Source organism: Chenopodium album, chromosome 24 (genome assembly GCF_948465745.1).
Source record: "Chenopodium album chromosome 24, dcCheAlbu1.1, whole genome shotgun sequence".
Taxonomy (NCBI): Eukaryota; Viridiplantae; Streptophyta; class Magnoliopsida; order Caryophyllales; family Amaranthaceae; genus Chenopodium; species Chenopodium album.
This window is the reverse complement of record NC_137857.1, coordinates 34,097,723-34,118,202: the sequence shown is the minus strand read 5'-3', so window position 1 is coordinate 34,118,202 and position 20,480 is coordinate 34,097,723. Positions and strand designations below refer to the sequence as shown.

At 34.4% G+C, this 20,480-nt stretch overlaps 1 protein-coding gene across 4 annotated transcripts; it reads left to right on the top strand.

The window, feature by feature from the left end:
- The first annotated feature begins 808 nt into the window (after positions 1–808).
- Positions 809–12,547, top strand: LOC145611118 (heat shock 70 kDa protein 16-like). Of its 4 annotated transcripts, none has more exons than XM_081666359.1 (10): positions 809–1,139; positions 1,706–2,902; positions 4,537–4,752; positions 7,782–7,874; positions 8,051–8,194; positions 9,013–9,210; positions 11,234–11,380; positions 11,457–11,579; positions 11,696–11,826; positions 12,035–12,547. In XM_081666359.1, exons 2-10 carry the CDS (start codon positions 1,733–1,735, stop codon positions 12,135–12,137), a joined length of 2,325 nt encoding a protein of 774 aa, XP_081522485.1. In that variant the 5' UTR covers positions 809–1,139; positions 1,706–1,732; the 3' UTR covers positions 12,138–12,547. The 4 variants fall into 4 exon arrangements, with proteins under 4 accessions (XP_081522485.1, XP_081522487.1, XP_081522483.1 ...); XM_081666361.1 differs by having other exon boundaries at positions 1,666–2,902; XM_081666357.1 differs by having other exon boundaries at positions 1,663–2,902.
- The last annotated feature ends 7,933 nt before the right edge of the window (positions 12,548–20,480 follow it).

Genomic DNA, 20,480 nt, shown 5'->3' with positions numbered 1-20,480 from the left:
GAAGGGGATAGGGCCGAAAAAGGTACTGTGGTGGTCATGGAGGGACTGAGGAAGGTTGAGATCGGGATGAGGAAGGGGTTTTTCGAGATGTTTGGTGGTTTAGGGGGGAGGGGATTCGACGGTTCGGGGGGGGGGGGGGGAGATGACGGTTCGGGGAGCGACAATGGTCGGCGCGGCGCTCTAGCGTTGGTTGGCAAGCAGGGGGTCGGGCTGGTAGGTGGTGATCTGGTGGGCGGCAGTAAAGGGTGGTTGGGCTGGTGGGGTGGTATGAAGAGGGTGCTGGAAAGGGGTCGGGAAGGGTAGGGGTGCCAAAAAAAGGGGTCGGGAAAGGGAGGGGGTGCCGAAAGGGGGTCGAGAAAGGGAGGGGTACCGGAAATTGGGAAGAGGGCCGGGGAGAAGGTGGTTTTCAAGGTGGGTGGTCTTGCTGGGGGGTGGTGGTCTGGTGGATGCCGGTGAAAGGGGTGGGCAGGGAGGACGGGAATGTGGAAGAGGGGGTTTATTTTTTTTTAAATGTTTAGGTCTTTTTAAAATAAAATCTGACTAGTCTGATTGGGACGCGTGTTCCAGGATTACCAGGAAAACAGGTTACCGGTTTTTTGTTATATTTGTGGCAAATCTTTGTAAAAGGTGGTGTTATTTTGAAATAATTAAAATATCGTGTTATTATTTGAAAAACCGGCTAAAGGTGGTGTTATTTTTAACAAATTTTCTAAGTAATTATCAAAGATTAGTGGTCTAGTGGAAATCCCACAAACGTTTTATGCTTACTTTGCAAATTGGCTCAATACCAAACCAAGGCACACAAACACAAAACCAATTAAAACATCACCTTTCGTAATTCAAATCAAAAAACAAAAGAAGGAAAGAAGATGAAAGGCCATTGTTCATCTTTCCAATAAATATTTTTCCGTCAAATTCGGATTTTTTAAGATTCTCAAGCACGTTTACTTCTTAACTTCACCCAAAAACTCCAAAAATTGGAATTTTATCAATTTCACATCACTACATTTTGCAATTCCTTTGAAAATTCAAAATCTAAATTGACTAAGAAAGTTGAATCTCTGTGAAAATTCATCGTTATTTGCTCCCTCCATTTCTAGGGCTCCTTTTCTCCGAATTTCGGCATTTCAGCAATTTTGGTATATCTTGCTTTTTTCTCGTTTGATTTGAGTTTCATTTTAATTATTTCAGCTTGTTTATGATTTTGTTTGTTTAAATTATAATTGTTGTAATTTGTGAAGCTAGTGCAAGTTAATTGATGAATTTTGGTTTCTAAATTGCTGCAGATAAATTTCTTCTTTTTTTGCTGTGGTTTTAGTGTTATTTGTCGTTAAATTTCCTGTAATTTAATGCAATCAAGTGATGATTTTAGTGTTATTGTTATTGAATTTCCTGTAATTTAACGCAATTAAGTGATGATTTTAGTGTTATTTGTTTGAAATTGTTTGATTATGGTAAGGGAGAGAAAGAGAGCGAGTAGATGAAGTGATTAAATTTGTTGATATGTTAATAAATGGTAAATTTGGTTTATTAATTGAAGTATGGAGCATTGTGATTGCTTCATGTTTTGGAAATGTGATTGATGGAATCATGAATTCATGATTGTTTATATTTAATTCGTGATTACTGAAATTTGAAAGGAATCGTCTGTTTCTTTACAAGGAGGAAGTCGTGTTGAACCGGGTTATTGATTGTTGTGTATTAGGTGATATTGTAGTAAGATCTACGCAACATGAGTGTGGTGGGTTTTGATATTGGAAACGAGAACTGTGTCATTGCGGCTGTGAAGCATAGGGGGATTGATGTGTTGTTGAATGAAGAATCAAAACGTGAGACACCAGCTGTGGTGTCGTTTGGGGAGAAGCAGAGATTGTTTGGCTCTGCAGGGGCTGCTTCTGCAACCATGAATCCGACGTCAACAATCTCTCAGGTCAAAAGATTGATAGGTCGGAGGTATGACCATCCCAAGGTTCAGGAGGATTTGGGGATGTTCCCGTTTGAGACTTCTGAAGGTCCTGATGGTGGTATTCTGATTCATTTACAGTACTTGGGTAAACAACATACCTTTACACCTGTGCAATTGTTGGGAATGCTTTTTTCACATTTGAAGCAGACAGCTGAGAAATGTTTGGAAGCACCTGTTAAAGACTGTGTGATTGGGATCCCCTCATATTTTACTAATTTGCAACGGAAGCTTTATCTAGATGCTGCAACTATTGCAGGTCTTACACCGTTTAGGTTGCTGCATGACTGCACAGCTACCGCCCTTGGTTATGGGGTTTACAAGACAGATTTCTCCAACAAGGGGCCATGCTACGTTGCCTTTGTGGATATTGGGCACTCTGATACTCAAGTCGCAGTTGTCTCATTTGAACCTGGACATATGAAAGTACTTTCTCATGCTTCCGACAGTAACTTGGGGGCTAGAGACTTTGATGAGGTGCTCTTTCGTCACTTTGCTTCGCAGTTTAAACAACAGTATAATATTGATGTTTATTCTAGCCGCCGAGCTTGTATTCGGCTTCGGGCAGCTTGTGAGAAATTGAAGAAGGTCTTGAGTGCAAACCCTGAAGCACCTTTGAACATTGAGTGCTTGATGGATGAGAAAGATGTAAAGGGTTTTATTACAAGGGATGAATTTGAAAAATTCTCGTCAAATCTGTTGGAGGGAATAGCTGAACCATGTAAAAAGGCTCTGACGGATGCCGGTGTGGCAGCAGAGAAGATACAATCTGTGGAGCTTGTTGGTTCGGGATCTCGAATTCCAGCCATTTCTAGAGTATTAGCATCTGTTTTCAGAAGAGAACCAAGCCGGAAGTTGAATGCCAGTGAATGCGTCGCTCGTGGTTGTGCACTGCAATGCGCTATGTTTAGTCCAAGTTTCCGTGTTAAAGATTACGAGGTTTGTATTTTTATTTAATTTAGGTTTTTGCTATTTTGGCACTCATGCTTTAATGCTTATTTTCTTTGTTTGTTTGTTTGTTTTTTTTGAGGAAATGCTTTAATGCTTATTCAATAACTAGTAGCTTATAATTTCTGTTTGTTTTTTTTAAGAATGTTGCCTTAAGAAATTTGTTGCTTTCAGCATGTAAACCATTTGTATATCTCATCCATCGAAACTTAGGAAGGTGACAATTAGAACCTTGTACAATTTCATGAAGTTTTTTAAATGTACTTGCTCATCTGAGAGAGATATATGTATTCTTCTGGCTGAGTTACAATTTGATTTTATTTAACTCCCCAAAGTTTAATTACGTACCCTTTTTATTTTATTTATTTTTCTTATTGTTGGCAGCATGAATGAACAGATAGAACACCCTATTGTTAGTCTAGTTCTAGTTTCAATAGTCATAATTTCCTTTTTAGTTACCTGTAGAAATGTTTCAAGCTTGGTCTAATGTCAGCATCTTGTTTTTGTTTCTGTAACTTCTCCAATCTTAGTTAGGTACCCTGATTCAGGTTGCTTCCCTATCCATTTTTTTTGTTTTCTTTTGTGTGTGGGGTTGGTGGGGGGATGCTCTTGTTGAGTTGTTTTCCCTCTCATTTCTGATTACACCTACCTTTGTTTTGGAAAACTTGCAGCTAGATACTATTTATTGATGTTGCCTTTTTGCTTTTGATCCCAAAATAACTGTTCAACTAATGATAACGGATATGAAACGCTAGATGCAAGACTCAATCTTATGTAAAGTAATCTTGTTTTTCATGCGCTGCTGAATTCATGCAAAAGACTTAATATGCTAAACTGAATCTTATGAAACTAGTTTGCCATCCAGTATAAGTTTAATGGAGTTATGTGGGTTAAACTGTAAAAGCTGTGAAACCATATGCTGGTAATATAACTATTAATTGTGGAAGCCATTTCAAGCTAATAGTTGTCAGACAGTTTTTTCAATAAACACACTCGTAGTCTGCACTTTCCTCAAAATAAGAAATCATCAGAAATTCAGTGGTGGTCTTATAGGGTTCCTCTGCAAATTTGAGTGATATGTCAAAAACAGTAAGTAATATGCTGGGGGCTAAGAGTACTTGAAAGGGTGTTAATGAGAAAAGAAAAGCAGTAGCTACCAAAAAAGATGCATTAAAAGAGAGATAAGAGATATAATTGCTCAATGATGTAAGTATGTGACATTTTGGCAAGTGACCCATGAGAAATGGGGAGAATAATAGTAGATATGAGAATTGATCGATTTAGGAATCTACCTTGGGGACAGTCTGGGTGTGTCAATGTGTACGTAACCGTCCCTGGATGCAAAGAATCTGTTTTCATGAGGACCTTGTAAAGTTTTACAGTAATTCATATATACTTGTAATGAATACAATGCAAAAACAAAAAAAGTTATAGTTTTGGTTGATTGACATGCATCTAAAACATATACTATTATTTACTTACACTTTTGTATTGGGTCAAAGCCCTGTGTGTTTCGTTAGATTTGGCTATTAGAAGCCTTCTGAATTCTGATCAGGTGCATAGCTGATTTTCTGTCGCGTGACAGTGGCACTTACCCAGTTGGCGATTTACCTTTTCATGTGTAGGTGGAGGATTCACTACCATTTTCCATAGGGCTCCGTATACCTGATGAGGGTCCAATACACGCACTTCCAAATGGTGTATTATTTCCCAAAGGCCATCCAATCCCTAGTGAGAAAGTGTTTAAGTTGCAGAAAAGTAGTGAATTTCAGCTGGAAGCCTTTTTTGCTGATGTAAATGAATTACCTTCGGGTGTATCTCCAAGAATCAGCATATATACGGTATGTGGTTGATTGAAATCCATTTTTTTTCTTGAATGATGTGCAATCAATGTTATATTTTTCACGAGGTATGAGTCTGATTCTATTGTCATTTATGCTGGTAATTTTACTAAGTGTACTTATTTATGCTCTTCACTAAAACTTCAATTTCTGTTTCAAAGTCAAACATCACAACTTTGACCTTATTGTTCCACTAAGACTTTGTTCTTTCCATCTTATTTCACTTATTTAAGGTCTAAGACCCTCTCCAATGGTGAGACTCAAGTAAGTATTTTTAGGAGAGAGAGTATTTTTTGCAATGTATACCAATAAGTTGGTATCTAAACTTAGCAACTCCAAAAGAAAGTTGCTAAGTTTAGATACTCAACTTTGAGTCTCATCTGACAAAAAGTGTGGGCCCTTGTCAATATTCTGATATATTTTGTAATTTATTTAAGTTTTACCTTTTTTTTTATATTATTTTTTAATCTTATAATAATTGATGGCTCATAAATTGAAAGTGATATTTGTATATTTAGAAAATCTCACCATTGAGAATTTAGACTTCATATGAGTTGCTAAATTGAGAAGTGGGTATGGTATTACCATTGGAGGTAAAAAACAACTCATTTTGTATTTCAATACTCAAACTTGAGTCTCACCATCGGAGATGGTCTAATAAGATTGAAATAGTTTATTCTAAATAAGGTTAGTGCTAATGAGTTCAAATAAGGTAAGGACTAATAAGTGTAGATAATACAATTATTTATGAGTTCTAATAAGATAAGACAAGGGCTAATAAGTTCGTATAAGGTTAAATAAGGCCTATAATAAATTAATATTTCCCCCATTCCGTATCACTCACAATAGTTTGACACTTTCCACTATTCACATATGTACTCAAGTGGGATCTTGTTAGATTCGTTTTAATATATGTATTTATAATATCAACTTTTTACAATATTTTCCAGTTTGACCATCTTTAGTGATTGATATGTAAGGCCTTATGTACTCAAGTGGGATCTTGTTAGATTCGTTTCAATATATGTATTTATAATATCAACTTTTTATAATATTTTCTTAAACATAAATATATTAGTGGTTGGAGTTATGCATTGGCAAACGTGAAAGTCAAATTATTGCAAGTAAAATGGAACGGAGGAAGCATAAGATATTAATTGTTAATAAGATTAGATAAGGGATGACAAGTTTAGTTAAGGTAAGGGCTACTAGGTTTATATAAGATAAGATTATATAAGCTCATCAACTATATGTGCTCTTTTTGTTGGTTACAAGTTGCACTATACTTTATTCCTATATTGGCTAGGTTTATCCCATGTTATTCAAGCAGCTTCCTTGTTCCTACCCTTTTTTTTTTTTTTTTTTTAATAATTCTTATCTATGCATGAACCCCATATACAACACTCTCTTTCATACCTTATCATATTAAACATTACGTGCAACACTCTCTTTCCTACTTTATCTTACACATGACCCACATGCTAATCTCTCTCTACTATCAACATAAGGAACATAGGGAGTAAGTAAAAAAATTATCATGTGGAATCTTATTTGATTGGTTTCAATATGTTTTTAAGAAGATAAATTTTTATATCTTTCATCAATACGTAACTAAAGATATTTTTGATTAAAGACGTTTTAGAGATTCCTAATAATCAAATGGCTAAATTATACAGAAAATTTTAGAACAAAGGAAGTAATATAATCTATCATGCACAAAGCACAATTGTTTTATGAATAGTTTATTGGTTCGACTTATAATTTAGCCGCAGAAACGTAGATCTGTAGTTTTGTGCTACGCACTTATCTGAATTCTGCTTCACATTATGTAAAAGTTTTTTCAATGCTTGGCTAGTTGGCTGCAACTTTAGGATTCGTAATCTCAAGTTTAAATTTTAGTAGCTGTTATAGTGCTAAAGGTTATAGGTTATAGTCAGTGATGCCCTTGTCTTTTGGATCTGCTAGATGGTATATTGTGTTTTTAGACTTGCCACTCGGCAGATTAACTTCTAATGTCTAATTCTTTATATCCGTCTTCATGCTCTGCCAAATTAAACATGCAATTACGTGTAGCAAAGCTTACATGCTAAACTATTATCCTTAGTGAAATTATCTTCAAATGATGAGTAGGGTATGTTCGTATGTGTTAGCGTTTTGTCCATGTGCTGTGGCTGAAAATCCTGCAACTGATTTTGGCTTCAACCCTTCTTAGAGTTTATGAAATACCTTACCTACCCCTATGTTTGTCGGATGCAGTCATGAATTTTTTTTTTTAAATATCTTTAATGAAATAAGCATTCGATTTGTTTTTGAAAAGACAGACTATTAAGTGAAGAGGAGAAATGAATTCAGGAAATGGGGTAATGGATATAATTTAGTCTGATGGTTAGCAAGTATTTAGTTGTTGCAATAGAATGGATGTATCTTGGTTATACGTATAACAGCATAACCTATTAGGATTGAGAAACATTTTGGCTGTAACCATCGTACATGACCGCCTCATTTTATGCCTTTTCATCTAGGTTAGTTGCTTATTTAAGTATCATGCCTGCAGTATTAGTGGAACCACTGAAATGAAATTAAACCCTCAAACTCTACTAATTAGTATTTTTAGCGGCACTTGAGCATTCTTATGATGGATTTATATTGCATTAGTGTCATTATGCTTAGTTTTAGATGATGAAAAAAGTTTTATTTTATCTAGTCACATAGTGAAACCCTGACATCTTTCTACTAATAGGTATGTAGCTGCATGGAGACCACTTGGTTTGTGTATGATGAGATAGCCAGTTCTTTTTGAATCACATGAATGTCTTCTCATTTTTTTTTTTACATTTTTCGTACATGATAAAGGACATTACCAACCTCTAGATGTTTTTGTTCGTACTCTATTTATTTTATCATGAAGTGTGTTGCTTGTACTAAAATTTTCATCCAAATGTTTGAACTTTCAACTGAGGATATTGTGGCTTAGGTGAATTTGTTAAATACTTCATTTGATGAAATTCTCTCTTTGCCCTCTTTTGCAGATTGGCCCTTTTCCCATGGCTGCTGAAACTGCTTATATAAAGGTTAAAGCTCATCTAACTCTCCATGGGATTGTTACTTTAGGATCAGCCACTGTGAGTATTCTACTTTGTTAACTTATACTCCATTACAATGAGAAGCTATATCTTCCTGCTCATAGGATGTGAGGGAGAGAAGGAGAGAGACAGTAGAGCTAGGATCTACCCTCTCTCTCCCCTGAAACTCTGGAGGATTCTATGTTAACTTATCATGGACTATATCATTGTATCAGCTTGTAGGGGCTTATGTGGATGAACCAATTTTGAGGAGTGCAGACAAGTCCTCAGAAAGGATGGAAGCTGAATCTGATTATGGATCTCGTGATGCAGAAGATTATGCTGAATATTCTGCACCTAAGCCAGTGCCTGCATTCAATGTGAGTTGACATTTACACGGTTACACCAAATATTGGATCATGATATTAGCGGCTATATTGTTATTACCTTAATCTCAAAACAATTTGATGTGTAACGTTATCTTGTTATTGTATACTACCAATATACTGTAATTTGTATTTAGCTCTAATGTGTAATTAGTATATGTGAATTGGTTTTATAGGGTACTTTTCTAAGATTTTGATGTAGTTGTATATAATAATAGTTACTACCCTGAAAGTTTTTTACACTTTACGTTTTAATGGAAGTCTTATACACATTATTTTAATTCTAATTTTGGCAAGCTTTTTTTACTACCTATCCCTGTTACCCCACAATGTTTACATCTTCCACACACACAATCTTTCTTTATCCACCTTTTTTCGTACACCCACTTACCACATCGTGCAAACAGTAACTGTAAAAAACTTTTGGGAAACGGGGTGGTTCAGGTTTAAAATTTGACCACACAGTTGCTTGTGCCTTTTATGTTAGGTTGGAGTGACTATCTATTATGAAACATGCTGTCATTTGTTTTAAGAATGTTAAGTAATCCCATGTCCCACTGTGAATATCTTAGTTTACATTATGGGTCAAACTTGCACAATTTATTTTTCAAGCTATATAGAATTGGAGAATTTAAATGTATACATAATATTTACTAGTATTGACCGGTAAGGCTTAGGCTGCTCACATCTTGACCTGTAATAATGTTTGCTGTAACATTCATAGCCAGCATAAAGATATTTCAATATTTCAACTGGAACTTCTATCTCTTCCCAAAAAAAAAATGCTAAGATAACATTTGGTCTTTTTGCAGAGCCACAATAGAAAGGGTAAAGCCATGACTCGGCTACCTATACCAATTAGCGAGGTTGTTTGTGGACACTTAAATGAGGCAGAGCTTCTTAAAGCTATGGAGAAGGAAGCTGAACTGACCAAGCAAGATTGTAAGGTTGAACAAGCTAAAGAGAAGAAAAATGCCCTGGAGTCTTATGTATACGAAACCCGCAATAAGGTAGGGATTTTCAATCTCTGCATTTCTTTTGCTTCTATAAAGGTTTCTCTTTCCCTTCAATACATGTGGGTCTAGCATCACTTATCATCCTTGTACGTCCAAGCGAGCAGTGGAACTTCTGACAAATAAGCAAAAGTTTTGTGATGAGCAGCCTATAATGAATTGAGTAAGAAGAGAGAGTAAGCTACACATCAGACTACTGTTTCTGTTCCTTCTTTATTGGTTACATGCTATGTCCTCTGCCTCTTCTGGTCTTCCCCTTACTAATCATAGAAGATATCAAGAAAAAGCCCGTCTCATCTCAAATTTTTCTTACATTTCAATTGCCATAAGCAGCAGCCAAATTATGGCTACCAACCATCAAATCCATTGAACTCTTTCCATCTCTCTTTTCACTTCCTGTTCACTTGTCATCTCTACCCTCTTAATCCTCACTTGCTGTCAGCCTGTCATCTATGGTTGATACGATTGGATTTACTGTTAATTTTGAAAATGTTAGGAACAGAGTGGCATTGGGTACATGAGGAGTCCCATCCTACCGTTGAAGTCGTGGGGCAAGTGTTTTCTTCGTAAATTGGGAGCTTCCCGATATACTGTTTCAGGGTGTTATTTGGAGCTGCTTTTTATTTTTTATTTTTTTATAAGGAAAATTTGTCAGAAACAACCTTTTAAAGTGTCCACTTTATTTAAAACAACCTTTTAAATTTTTTTTTGCAATTTCAGACCACATTATAAAATTTTTTTATCAAAGACAACCAAATGTTACTTTTCGGCGTTGACTCTATTTTTCCCGATGTTGACCACGAGTGTGCGAGTCACGTGACCTCCTATATTGCTTAATACACCCCTTTTCCCCTCCAATTAACTCCTATTAAAACCCCTGCTTCTCTTTCATCCCTCTTTTTGTACGAGTGAATGGAGGGAAAATTGGTGTATTAAGCAATATACGAGGTCATGTGCGTTGCACACTAATGGTCAACATCGGGAAAAATAGAGTCAACGCCGGAAAGTAGCATTTGGTTGTCTTTGATAAAAAAATTTTATAATGTGGTCTGAAGTTGCAAAAAAAAATTTAAAAGGTTGTTTTTAGTAAAGTGGACACTTTAAAAGGTTGTTTCTGACAAATTTATCTTTTTATAATCCCCTTTTGAATTTAGGGCTTTTCAAGAAGTAAAAGTACCTACCATGTTTTGTGTTTGCCTAGTTTCAGCTTTTAGGTCCCAGAATCTTGGCCAAAAGACTATCTTAGTTACAAAGGAAGGATGAATAAGAAACTTCGGAAGATGGTGTATTGGAAATTAATCAAAGATTGTGTGATTTAGTGAAAAGAGTGTAAACATATTTTTAGTGCTTGTTTGATTGTAATGGAAACTAATTGCTATGGAAGTGACTTTCCTTCTAACCCTCCTAGGAAATTGCTTGAACTTATTTTGGTGACATCAGGGAGTTTACAATTCATGGGAGTGCAAACACATGGGGATGGGGTACTAGGTGGATGTTGGGACGTTGGGTAAGTAACTTCCCACATGTGGGAATGTCAAAATCCCAAGAAGTTGCAACTTCCAGTTTGCAAATTTCATGTAGAGCTTAAATGAGGTAGAGGTAGACCGAGAATGACTTGGTTGGAAGGAGTTGGAAGCATAAAAAGCAAATGGATTTGCATGAGGATAAGGTATTTGATCGTAAGGGATGGAGGAGGAAGATTTTTGTGGATGTACGGAATAATCACTTTTGGTTCATGTAGCTGACCCCACTTATGGGATTAAGGCTTTGATTGATCAATACATGTTAACCAAAGAAGTGACATGCATTCCTATGAGTTGTCATTGCCTATGTGGGCCATGTCAATTAGGGGCAACTAAACAAGCACATTAATTCATTGACTTCACCTCAGTAGAGAATAGAGATCCTGCCTCTTGGTCCTTTTTGTACTTTTTCTTTAACTTTAGTTATCTTGATCAATTCTTGTTTTCAATCTTTTTCCCTGTCTGCAAGACAATAACTAAGTTCCATATTTGCATAGATTTTGAGTACGTACAAGGATTTCACTGCTGAGTCAGAAAAGGAACATATCTGTAAGCATTTGCAGCAGACAGAGGACTGGCTTTATGACGATGGAGATGACGAATCTGCTCATGTTTATGCTGAGAGGCTGCAGGATCTTAAACAGGTAATTTGTAGATTGATATCGAATCTAACATTATACGAATCATAGTAATGTACTGAATTCATTTGGGTAATTGTAGATGGTGGATCCAATTGAAGTTCGATGCAAGGAAGAAGAGGCCCGACCTCAAGCAGTGAGTAATTTACTTCAAGTAATAAAGGAGTGCCACACAGCTGCTATACCAGCTAGTGAACGAGAAGATGTATGCTACTTGATTTGATTAATATTTATAGTAATTTATAATATTTGGATTTGATTAAGCAATGAGCTCTGGCTATACATCTTATAATATATATATATTCCTTTCTTCTTTTGTAGTTACTAGCTGAATGCAATAAATGTGAACAATGGCTCAAAGATAAACTTCAGGAGCAGGCTTCGCTGCCTAAAAACATTGATCCAGTGATATGGTCAAGTGATGTTGAAGAATTAACAAAAACCCTTCGAGAGTAATGTTTTTGTTGCCATATCTCTTATGTACTGTCTGTGTTATTTGTATGTGCAACCCTTTTAACGGCATGGAGAAGTGCCTTTCAGGTGTTGCTTATCAACTTAATTGTGGCTGTCTGGCTACAGAATGCAGACTTTTACTATTTATTTCTGGTTGGAAGTATTCTAATTATATTAACATATTGCTAATTCTTGAATGTTTGACAGGATGTGTTTTAGGCAAGTGAACTCAAAAGGTTGTCACGGTAAGCCTGAGGATAATATGCATTCTGATCACAGAAGCAAAAGAGATGACATGGAAGTAGATTGACGTAATTTAAGACCATACATTGTGGCATTATTACAAATTATTCTGGTGAGCAGCAATGTTTTTTGTACCTAGATTTTTACAACATTTTGGAATTTAGTGGTTATTATATATGGACTACACAATAGATTGAATTGCCATTATTTTCATATCTCAAACACCCCCTCTCGCATCAAAAAAAGAAGAAAAACCAAAAAAATGGAGGGTTAGAGTCCTTGGAGATCTGAAGAGTAGCTTGAGTTAATCCTGCAATGTTACAAACATGTAAACTTCTGAGCTAAGCTATACCTTGATGAGTTAGCATTATTCACGCACCAATTGAATCTTTTGACTTTCTTAGTGATGCCTTCTTAATGTAGACCGACTATTATTCCGTAAGCAATAATATCTAATGGTTTATTTCTTTTTGTACACATTTAAATTCCAACTTTTCGGTTTTTTTTTTTTTTTTTTTTTTTCCCCTTTATCTAGTGAGATAAATTTTGTGATGTATTGCTATTTTTATTTCTAAGTTCTGTTTATCTTGATTTTGCTTCTGATCTTGACTGTTTGAGACGTTTAGAATTGCTATTATGTCATTTCTAGTTAGAATATGTAAAATCTTGCAGCACACTAACTAGTTATACACTTCGAACTTGTCTTTTTGGCAATAGTATCTCTTAGGCACTTTGATGATTCAACTCTGAGAAAATGAAATATGGAGTAGAAAATCTTTAATTTAGATATATTCTCCTTTGTCAAGTTGCTTCATTCTTCATATCATCCCTGATGTTTAGGTCTTCAACAAAGGTTTTTCTAGTCTTCCCTTTCATCCAGACACTTTTTTGCCTTCTCCACCCTTTAGTAATGGTAAATTTTTACAGCTGCTAAATTTACTACATCACTTCATGTTAGAGGATAGCCGGATACATTATCATCCAAGTAGTCAAGTGTTCTTCCTTGAAAAAGATCGAGACATTAAAAATATTTTCATGAAAATATGAATTGAGATTAATCCAATGACTTTTTACCTACTAATATTAATCATATTTAATTTAGTAAAAATATTGTGGAAAATGATATGGATTATTATCTAATACATCCGGCTATCCCTAAAAATGTACCCCTAAATATTGTCTATGTTTCTCCATTTTGGATTAATCCTACTAGGCCTAATACGGAGTACATGTTTTTTAACATAGGGTTAAGATCAAACCAAAAGTGGAGCTCGTTGCAGAGAGTCAAAGAAATGTAAATAAAAGTAGACCGTTATCATGTAAAGAAGTATTACAATTAATCTAAAATGTAGGAAACTCTCTTATATACTTACATGAGCATCGACTCTCACTCATAATGAGTTTGTTTACCCTAAAATATTATCTTGGTATCAGAGCCTACAAGAAACCTTAGCAAAGCATAATATTTTTCCTTTCTATCACTTTCACGTAGGTCTAAGTAGGGTTGTTCAGAATTTTTTTGTGATTTGCTGCGGTTTATGTTTTGAAAATTGTAGTGAAGTGTACAAAAATGATCAAATCTATGATTAGTCAATTTGGTTATACTCGCAGTTTGGTGCGGTTAGTCAATTGCAATTTTGCAGGTTGATGTAGCATGAGATCCAAAGTGCATTAAATCGGGCCATGATTATCCTTATGTTTAAGGTGTCCAACCTCCATGGCGATTCTGCCTCCTTTTTCTGTTTGTGTATGGAGTATCATACTCCATGACAACTTAAACCACTAGTGTTGATTTGCCAAGTGTTATTTGAATTGCATTTTGTGTGTAATTAGCCACGCCATGTGGCCGATTGTAAAAGAACAAAACAACCTCTATAATACTGATCAAGCAACCCATATAACACTGACCAAGTAACCCATATAACACTAACGAAATAACCCTTGTAAATTGACCGAGTAACCTCTGTAAACAACATTATATACTAGTATTTGATAATTGCTTTTTACATGATTATTTTCTATTATTTTTGACATACTAGTATTTGCTTTTAGTTAAGTTGAATACAACAAAAACTTTCTTATTCTATGACAATACATCAAGTACATATGTACAAAAATACTACTAATTACAAATCATTAGAGCTATCAGTTTTTAAATAGAACCGTTAAATCTGACTGTTTCGAATCGATTCAAAAAGAAACTGAAGCGTTAAAAACCCGTTTTTTGGAAATCGAAAACCGACTTGACCCAATTTTTTTCAACCTAAAACTGAACTAAACCGAAATTTGTGCGAATTGTTACTAACCAAACCCGTTATCAAGACAAACCGTTACAACTTGAAACTGAAAACGACCTGAACCGATTACGTCTGAACCGAATAGTAACCCGACCCATTTCAAACAAAAAACCGTTTAAACCCGACAAAATTCGATAAACTTGAACCGTACCAACCCGTAACCCGTTGTGACCGAACCATTTATAACCTGTAACCTGTTGTAACTTAACCGTTTTTAACCCGTAACCCGTTGAGACCAAACTGTTTACGACCTGTATCCCGTTGAGACTGAACCGTTGCCAACCCGTAACCCATTTGACTAAGTCGTTTACAACCCCTAACCCAGTATGTTTATAATATGATCTCGTTTCAACCTATTACTCGATACATTCAACTTATTTATGACTTTATTTGATTATAATAAGAACCGTTCGTACCAATTATCTGATTAACCCGACTCGACACTGATCCAACTCGATTTAACCTATATGATTTGCACTGAAACTCGCTTCAAATTGGGTAAACCCGTTATCAAATCAACCAAGTTCAATCCAAACCGATTAAGTTCTGAACCGATAATGACCAGAACCGATTTTACCCGGTCTGTTTTGAACCGAAACCCATTTTCAAATTGATGACCCAGTTAAACCCAAAATGATTATGACCCGAATCGATTATAACTCGACCCGATTAGGAACCGAATTGTTTTGATCCAAAACCCACTTTAAACTGGCTAAACCGTTTTCAAACCGACCCAGATCAACCCAAATTGATTAAGACCCGAATCGATTACAACTTGACCCGTTTAGGATCCGACCCAAATAGAAATCGCGTAAAAAAAAAAAAAAACCAAACCAAACAAATCCGTTAATTTTCAAAACCAACCCAAATCGACCTGTAAATCATTTCGAACCGTTATAAATCGACCCATTATAACCCGAAACTGATAAACCCAACCCAAATCCAAACACACTAAACTTTTTTTTTTTTTTTTTGGTGAGAACCCACTAAACTTTTCAATAGTCAATGCCTAATCGCTAGTTAGCTACTACTGTATGAGATTGCTGCACATGGTCTCACACTCCTCCAAATTTGTCTCATCAATAGTAACAAAACCAATAGTGCAATTTGTTTTTAAAAAAAACTAATAATGTGATTTCAACATTAATTAATATTTTTTCTATTAGTTTATTACATAATCATTGCAATTAATAAGGCAATACTCTTCATCACTCGATTGTTAAGTTGTTAACTAGTTGTACTACGTTCCAAATTCAAACAAGCTTGATGGAGATGGTGGGAGAATTTATTACCTTTAAGTTACAAATTCGACCATTACAAGATTTACAACTTGAAAATTTTGTTATACCTATTCTTGAGCCCTTATTTCTTAGTCCTTAGCATTTAGGGTATGTTCTAATTGACTGAACTGAGTAGAACAAAACTGAACTAAACTTATTGGAACTGAACTAAACTGAAAATTATATGAAGAGAACGGACCCTTAGTCTTGCACAGTTGCATACTTGCACATAATAAGCTGTCTGACCAATAAGATCAGGTACCTATTTAAAAGAGTCTTTTTTTTTAAATAAAAAAAAAGGAAGAAAAGTAATTTTGACATAGTTATCCGCCACTACAAGAAGTTTTTGAACTTATAAATTATCTCTTTTATCACACCTTAATACGTTGAGACAGTATTTTTTGATAATTTATCTCCATTATAACACAATAATACAGTTGACACAGTATATTTTTTTTATAAATTATCTCCATTATCACACCAAGTTATTGACGAACATGAATAAAATGTATGGATCGGAGTACAACTTACATTGCACCACCTACTTATCTGGTTCTCATTTTTAATTTTAACATCATTAGGGCCTGTTCATATTTACTGAATTGAGCTGAACTGAACTGATTGGAACTGAACTGAACTGAACTGAACTGATTGGAACTGAACTGAACTGAATTGAGCTGAAATGAATATTTTATGTGAGAGAGAAATTAATAGCTGAACTGAACTGAACTGATTGGAACTGAACTGATTGGAGCTGAACTGAACTGAACTGAACTGAAATTAAGTAAATGTGAACAGGCCCTTAGTTATTCCATCCGTTACCTATTCATCAAATAAGAGAACTTTCTAATTTGTGCCTATTATTAAATATAAGACATAATATAGTCATGTGCAATCTTGTTTAATTCATGTTAACGAGTACTTTATACAGGTGCATAGACAAATGAAATATTTAAATAGGATAAAAATTGTTATAATATTACTACGAAATTAGATCTGGACTTTTGGACTGATAAATATGAATCAAACTTCTCTACCTTTTACTATTGCATAAGTATACCATAGCAATTTGCAATTCTTCTTCTTTAATGTGTGAGATTAACTAGCTTTGGCACAAGGCTTATCTTCTTAATATAGGTACGAAGTTTTTAAAGCCAATTTAGTTTTCCAAGTGTTGATATTTTTCATACTTTTATATACATGTAATTTTTTTTTTTTTCTACTGTATTTGCAACTTCTAAAATAAGCCTATTGTTGTCTAATTTTTTTCGTTTTTATCTTAAAACAGCTAACGAAGATTTAAGATTGAACACTTGCGAGTTGCGACAAGAAGCACCATGATAGGTACATTTAGTTTTCAAATTCTAAAACCTTCGTATCTTAATGCATGTATTTTAATTAATTTGAAGCAATAATTAGAGCGGGATTCACTGTTTGAGGGATATGAGTTGAAGTAATAACAGCATTATGTAATAAATTAATGGAAATAGACCATATATCTTCCACAATTCCTGAAGAAAGAGTTCATTAATAGATCGACTAAGTGATAAAGTAATTCGACTCATTCACATCCAGATTAGTAAATAGTTAGTTAAACATAGAAAGAGCTGATTTTCTAATTTGAACTTATAATTATTAGAATGCTATTCTAGATTACTAATTTTTTGATGATATTTTCTGTTATTAATACAGACGTTTGAATATGACTACTACATAATTTAAATGATAGCAATATGATTATAATATAGACACAATTGGCTTTTTTATATCTATAATGCATAAGATTTTTTGACTATTACCACAAAAAAAAATCAAAAAAATGTTTTTTACCACCAAAACTTCTAAAACTTTTATTTTACCACAAAATAAAAAATTAAAAGTTGTTTTTTACCACCTGTCGTCAAAAACCTAACAAAACTTTTTAAATTCTTCGATTTTCGTGTCAAACACATGCTCTTAAGTGGTTTTGGGGGGCACTTTGGCCCTACGAGAACTTTAATTTAAGGTCAGAATTGATAAAAAATGATCGGAAATGCCTCTTTTTGCGTGTCTAAAATACCTCAAACGAGGCATTTTCGATCATTTTTTGTCAATTTTGACCTCAAATTGGACCCATAGGGCCAAAGTGCCCCCCCTAAACCTATGAAATACGTATTTTGCACACGAAATTCAAAGGAAATCTTTTTAATAAGCCGTTAGATTTAATGGTTTTCTTGACGTTTGGTGGTAAAAAAAAATTTTTAGAAAATTTTTTAGTGGTAAAATAAAAGTTTTAGAAGTTTTGGCGGTAAAAAACAATTTTTTGATTTTTTTTGGTAGTAAAAGTCAAAATTTCCTAATGCATATACAGGTGAAAATTTTAATCTAACATAAAATGAGTATTTTTCGAGAAACTATAAAATAATAATAAAAATTACATAACCGAGACTTAAAATTTGAAAAAATCAAAAGTATTGATAAGACTATTTTATACCAAAAATAAAGTAATATTTTAATTTATGAAAATTTGGTTTTAATAACCCTAACTTTAGGTCATTCGCTTTTAATAATCTCAACTTTGTAATTAAGGTAATGTTCTAAGATATTATTTAAACTCAAGGTAATCTTTTTCATTTTATATTTAAACATAATGTGAGGCATCACCCGAACCCAAACTAGTTGTCTATTAATAGTTTAATACACACAGGGAGACCTCTGATGGACGTACATTGGTATCCCAGATTTGGAGGTTATATAAACGGAGGGTTGAGAGAGATTTAAAAGTGTCTCGCAGGGGTAGGTTGGTCATTTCATGCGGGATTTAAATTTTGTCATTTTAGATTCAGTGGTACAAAATACACTCTCAGTGGAACAAAATATAATTTTAGTGGTATTTAAAAAAAGGTTCAAATGTCTAATTAGGTTGTCAAATAATACCATTACATCTCAGTGGTACAAAATACACTCCCAGTGGTACTCAATGTGGTTTTAGTGGTACTTATAAAAATCCTCAGTGGTACAAAATATACTCTCAGTAGTTGTGGTCCTAATTTTTTTTGTCGTTTTTGCACGTGAAACCATTTCTGACACCAAAAGTGGGTCCTACCTCACCTTTTTTTCACTCTCTCTATCTCTCTCTTCCTTTCTCCCTCTTGCTAGTACATTTGCTATATTATTTTATGTTGTGAGACATTTTATTTTGTCTCACAACCCTTGAAATATACTTCCTCCCAGATTTGTTTAATCCCAAAAGGTACAAGTGTATCCCAAAAGGTACAAGTGTACAACTCTAGCTAAATGTTGACACTAGAAACTAGAAAGAGAGATGAGAGATAAATATTTGATTAATCAAATTCTATTTTACTCAATACGGAGTACAAAGTAACAATTTATAGAAATTAAAATAACAAACTAAGCCCACTACTAATAACGCACTTTGAATTACCAATTAGTTGTTGGTGCACTGATAATTGAAACTGCACTTGGTAGGAAGGACCCGTGTTCGATCCTCCACAATATCAATTGGGAGGGGGCTGAAACCCAACCACCCAAAACTGATCTCTAAATCTGGATTAGTCTAAAGGGTAAATCAGATAGAACATCAAAAAATAACATAATTTGAATTAGTTAAGCATCCTATGCTTTATTAATGGCAAAGGGTCTGTTCTCATTGACTGAATTGAACTGAAATGAAATAAATATTTTATAAGAGAAGGAAATTAGGAGCTGAACTAAACTGGACTGAATTTTAACGTATTAGAACAGGTAAACAAAACAACTACTCCTTTTGAGTTCTGACTAGCCACTATTATACATCTTCTAAGATAGTATCCAAATCTGTAACTCTGTTAGGTAGATTAAACCTTTTGCTAGGCGAGACATGACATCCTTGCAGTCGGACTCGAGGATAATGTGCTTGAAGTTAAACCTGTGCGCCAATCTAGCCGCCATACCCTCGGCAATGGCGGGAGGCCAGCAGCCTCGCGCTCGCCTAGAAAACACCTTAACCTGAGTTATTAATATAGCTTCAAATCAGCCATGCACACCAAATGTTCGACAATATGCCCAAGTAAAGTCAATTTTATTATTTATTTTGACTTATTGTCTCTGCATTAATAGTTTAATAGATTACCAATTAGTTGCTGATTATTTTAGCACTCTACACTATATCATGTGTGATTTTATCTGAAATTGTATGAAACATTTTTTTGAGTAATTTACCTAAACTTATTTTGTCTAAATTTATATGAACTAGATGAAGCATTTGTTTGATTTTATTTATTTATTTATTTATTTTTGAGCTAAAATTTGTTATATGTTTAGGTAAAATTCCTAATATTAAAACATAATATTTAATATTTAATTAATTTAAACTTAAAAATCTCATTCGTCAATTTTTCTTATGTGGCATTTGAATTAATTAATTCTAAAAGAAATTAATAATCTCTTATTTAATTGGCTAATACTAAGATTTATAATCCTAAACTCTCCTTTAAATATATATATTAAATTTATTTATCTTTTAATTAGTTGAATAAAGTAAAAGTATATACTCGTAAAAGAAACACTTGCTAAGAAGATCAGGACGAGGAATGAAAAAGATAAGATCGGGTGTGCCATTGCACGAAACAACCATGCTCAAATACCATTAGGCAAACATACAACAAACACAATGGCACATTAACTTAAACAAGTCTGATTTCTTGGTAGAGTCGTGTCGTGTCGTGTCATGACCATGCTTCCACAACATGCTGCCTGTTATAGTGTTATCAGTACTAAATTCCTCACAATTAGCAGCTCTTTAGCTTAGACTCCTAATGCTCGAGCAACAGCTCCATGCCTTGTGTGCATACA